Consider the following 4,495-nt stretch of genomic DNA (forward strand, 5'->3'; position numbering starts at 1 on the left):
CTATGCAATCCAGCCGCGGGTCCACTCCCGTCCCATCCAGGCCGTATGATGGGACAAGACTTCAATCAATGATGACCGAGGTGACAGTGCCCCGCCCATGCCTTGGGTCAGTGGGTACGTAACAACAGTGCCCCTCACCTACCCGCTGACCAGGGCCGGCGTGGCTACAATGCCCCCGCCTTCACCGCTGACAACAGTGAGCGGCGACTTGACGGAGAGCACTGTACACGACTCGACTCGGCCATGCCCTGACAATCGACAAGACGACGCAGTCCCCCTAGGCATGCGGGGCCCACACCTAGGGGAACCCGGTGAACCACAAGCCCTCAGCGGGACCCAGTCCGGGTTCCCGGACACCGACAATACGGACCCACCGACTTGTTACATTACCATTGTACCCCCGGGGGGTTGGACTATAAAACCCCCCGGGATCCCGCGATCACAACACAACAGAGAGAACTCTTTCCATCACACACACCTAGTGAGCAACACCCAAGGAGAGGGAACTGCCTAAGCCTTGGCCAGCTTCCTTCCTCCTCCATACAGCTCCAGGAGCAACATTGTACTATCAATCATACAACAACACTCGGCGGGACTAGGGGTATTATCTCTCCGGAGAGCCCCGAACCTGGGTATGTCCGGTGTCCCGCGCCCGCTCATACCAACCTTGCCTCTGGAGTCCACCAGCGCCCTCGAGCCTCCTCCTCTCTTTAGCCATCCCTTGGCATCTGCCGTGCGCCCACCACGACAGTTGGCGCCCACCGTGGGGCAGCTCGAGGAGCTGGCCAGGAACATGCTTCAGACGGGGCCCTTCTCCTACACCGATGAGTCCGACACACTGGCGGACGACGTCGTTGGCGCGCTTGTCGCCTCCTTCGCCGCGCTGCGCATCTCCGATGCGTTCGCGGCCGACGAGTACCCCAGCGAGGTGCTCAGCTACTCCGACTCTCCCCTCTCCCTCGGCGGCGGCATTTCCGCCGGGGCAATGGACGTCCACGTGGAGGTCTTCGTCATCAGCGACGGCGCCTCCTCCTCGTCGAGCAAGACGAGGAAGGCTGTCGAAGCCAGGGCCGCAGCGGAACGGATCGAGCCATCTGATCCATTGCGCGCCACGATGCAGAGCCTCCGCATCCCCATCGGCACCGACGTCGACGCCACCAATTTCACTGAGTCCCGAACCCAGCTCGAGGAAAGGCGCCAGCAGATGCTGGACCTGTCCAAGACGCTCGCCGCCACTCAGCGTCGCCTGGACGCCACTCAGCTGGAGCGCGATGCCGCCTACGGATTTATGCCCGCCACTGCTGACCCAAGCCGGGTCGCCGATGTGCACGCCCGGGGAGGAGCGATCGGCCAGGCCCTCGGTGCCGTCCCAACCGTCTACGAAACCCCAGCGAAGAACATGCACGCTGCCCAGGCAGTCGCAGCCGGCCTGGACCAGCTCGCGGGTGAGGAGCTAAAAGAGCGCATCGGGCGGATGCGCGAACTCCTCCATGCCGCCAACACCCAACAGGACCGCCTCAACCAGCTCGCCAAGCCAGCGGGATCCGGCTTCGCCCGCCTTGGCGGGTCCGGCGAACTTCTGCACACCGCTTCCTCGCCACCCGGCGAGGCGCACTCCGGCCGAGCCCGGACTCGGCGCGACACAGCCACTACAGTTGCCGATGGATTGGGCGACAAACCTGTCCTAGAGATCCAGCATGGACCCGGCCAGCATGGCCGACATCCGGCTCCAACCGACCCGGCCCCCCGTGGCCTGGCCGCAAGTCGACTCGGCCCACGCACCATCGACGACGCCGACGCTCGCCACCGCCTCCATCGGCTCGCTCACTCCCTGGAGATGGAGGAGAGCGGCGCTATCAGGCCGGCGTGCTTCGGCCCCCGCATCCGGGAGGAGCCCTTCCCCAAAGGATTCATGATCCCCCACGACTCCCCCAAGTACAACGGGACGATGAAGCCAGAAGATTGGCTCACCGACTACACCACGGCCATTGGCATCACCGGTGCCAATCGTCGTCTCGCCGTGCGCTATGCACCGCTCATGCTCCAAGGGTCGGCTCGCACGTGGTTGAACAACCTGCCGATGGGCAACATCAACACGTGGGTGGACTTCGAGGAAGCCTTCATCCACAACTTCACAAGGACCTACAAGCGACCCGGCCGCCCTAGCCAGCTTGCCATGTGCGTGCAGGGGCCTTTGGAGACCGGTCGCGAGTACCTCACATGCTGGACCGAGCTCTAGAATAGCTGCGAGGGCGTCCATGAAGTCCAGGCGATCCAGTACTTCATCAACGGGTGCCGAGACGGCACCCTACTCAAGCACAAGCTCTTACGCTCCGAGCCGGCCACCATGGCCGCGCTCATGGTGACGGCGGACAAGTACGCCAACGCTGACTCTGCCATGAAGATCCAGGTGGCGCTGGATGAAGCCAGCAAGACGAAGCCGGTTCCCCCTCCGAAGCCGGCCGGCGAAAGCAGCCGGAAGCAGCATCACTAGAACAACAAGCGCAAGGCCGACCAGCCGGCGCCGCGTCGCGACAACTAGCTCGTCGCGGTCGCCGAGCCCGCGACGGACCCAGCGGCAAAGCGCCGGCAAACCAGCAAGACGACATGGCAACCCGCCATGAGCTTCGAGCAGATGCTCGACACCCCCTGCAAGCACCACAGCGGCGCAAAACCCTCCACGCACACGCTCCGGCAGTGCGCCATCACCAAGCGCAACATGAGGGGTGACGTCCCGCCCCCTCCGGCTCCAGGTGCGGGACAGCCGCCTCTGCCTCCACCGCCGCCTCTAGCTGGCGGCGCGATGCGCAACGACGCCTACCCGGACCAGAACACGGCCTACATCATCTTCATCAGCCTCGGCGATGACAAGCGCAGCGAGCGCCTCCTTTGGCAGGAGGTGAACACCGTCGTCCCAGCCAAGCCAGAGTTCATGCATTGGTTGGATCGCCCGATCACCTGGACCTGGGAGGATCACCCGGCAGTCATGCCGAGTCCGGGTGTTTATGCCCTCGTTCTCAACCCCACCATCGTCACGCAGAGCACATGCAAGTTCTCCCGAGTCCTCATCGACGGCGGCAGCAGCATGAACATCCTCTACCGCGAACGATGACCAAGCTCGGCCTCAAGACCGAGGACCTGGAGCTGACCCGGACGATCTTCCACGGCATCGTGCCCGGCCTCTCCTGCTCCCCCATTGGCCGGGTCCGGCTAGACGTCATGTTCGGTGACAACAGCCACTTCCGGCACGAACCGATCTGGTTCGAAGTGGTGCACCTGTCCAACGCGTATCACGCGTTGCTGGGCCGGCCCGCGCTCGCCAAGTTCATGGCGGTTCCCCACTACGCGTACCTGAAGATGAAGATGCTGGGTCCCAAGGGCCTCATCACCATCACCGGTGATTACCGCAAGTCCCTAGAGTGTGCCCGAGACGGCGCCAAGTTGGCCGAGTCGCTGGTCATTGCCGAGGAGCGGCACCAGCTCGATCGGATCGTTGCCCTGGCAGGCGAGGCCTCCGCCGCGTCGATCCCGACCTTGGACCCGACCGACGAGGCCGCCTTCAAGCCCTCCAAGGAGATCAAGAAAGTGAAGCTCAACCCAGAAGACCCCAGCTGCGGCAAGTACGTCGTCGTAGGCGCCCTCCTTGACAGCAAATAGGAAGGCAAGCTCATCGACTTCCTCCGTGAGAATCGGGATATCTTCGCATGGACCCCCAAGGACATGCCGGGTATCCCGAGGAAGTAGGCCGAGCACAAACTTCACATTCGCAAGGACGCCAAGCCCGTCCGTCAACCCCTACGAAAATTTTCCGAAGAAAAGAGAAGGACCATTGGTGAAGAGGTCGCCAAGCTTTTGGCGGCCGGCTTCATAAAGGAAGTATTTCACCCCGACTGGCTGGCCAATCCAGTCCTCGTCCTAAAGAAGATCAAGACCTGGCGCATGTGTATCGACTACACCAGCCACAACAAGGCCTGTCCAAAGGATCCGTTCGCCCTCCCGCGGATCGACCAAATCATCGACTCGACCGCCGGGTGTGAGCTCCTGTCCTTCCTGGACGCTTACTCCGGTACCACCAGATCAAGCTAGACCCGGCCGACGCCCTGAAGACGTCCTTCATCACGCCTTTTGGGGCGTATTGCTACATCACCATGTTGTTCGGCTTGAAGAACGCCGGCGCCACCTTCCAGCGAAGCATGCAGAAATGCCTGCTGCCGCAACTCGGCCGCAATATCCACTTGTACGTGGACGACATCATGGTGAAGACCAAGCAGCACCTCACGCTTCTCGATGATTTGAAGGAAACGTTCGCCAACCTCTGCGAATACAAGGTCAAGCTTAACCCGGAAAAATGTGTCTTCGGTGTCCCGACCGGAAAGCTACTCGGCTTCCTCGTCTCGAAACGCGACATTGAGGCGAACCCGGAGAAGATCAAGGCCATCGAGCGCATGCGCAAGCCGGCTCGGCTGCGCGATGTCCAGAAGTTCACCGGATGCTT

At 62.4% G+C, this 4,495-nt stretch overlaps 1 protein-coding gene across 1 annotated transcript; it reads left to right on the forward strand.

Annotated features, from left to right (window-relative positions):
• Positions 1 to 3,108: 3,108 nt before the first annotated feature.
• LOC147979243 (uncharacterized) lies at positions 3,109 to 3,657 on the forward strand. Its single transcript, XM_087515102.1, has one exon. The coding sequence runs from the start codon at positions 3,109 to 3,111 to the stop codon at positions 3,655 to 3,657; it is 549 nt and encodes a 182-aa protein (XP_087371228.1).
• Positions 3,658 to 4,495: the final 838 nt, after the last annotated feature.

The sequence above is a fragment of the Triticum urartu genome, chromosome 3A (assembly GCF_056163025.1).
Source record: "Triticum urartu cultivar PI428250 chromosome 3A, HENAU_Tu73, whole genome shotgun sequence".
In the NCBI taxonomy this organism is placed as follows: Eukaryota; Viridiplantae; Streptophyta; class Magnoliopsida; order Poales; family Poaceae; genus Triticum; species Triticum urartu.

Bases quoted from the DNA above. Each gene is read 5' to 3' on its own strand.
- LOC147979243 (XM_087515102.1), top strand. From the start codon at position 3,109: ATGACCAAGCTCGGCCTCAAGACCGAGGACCTGGAGCTGACCCGGACG.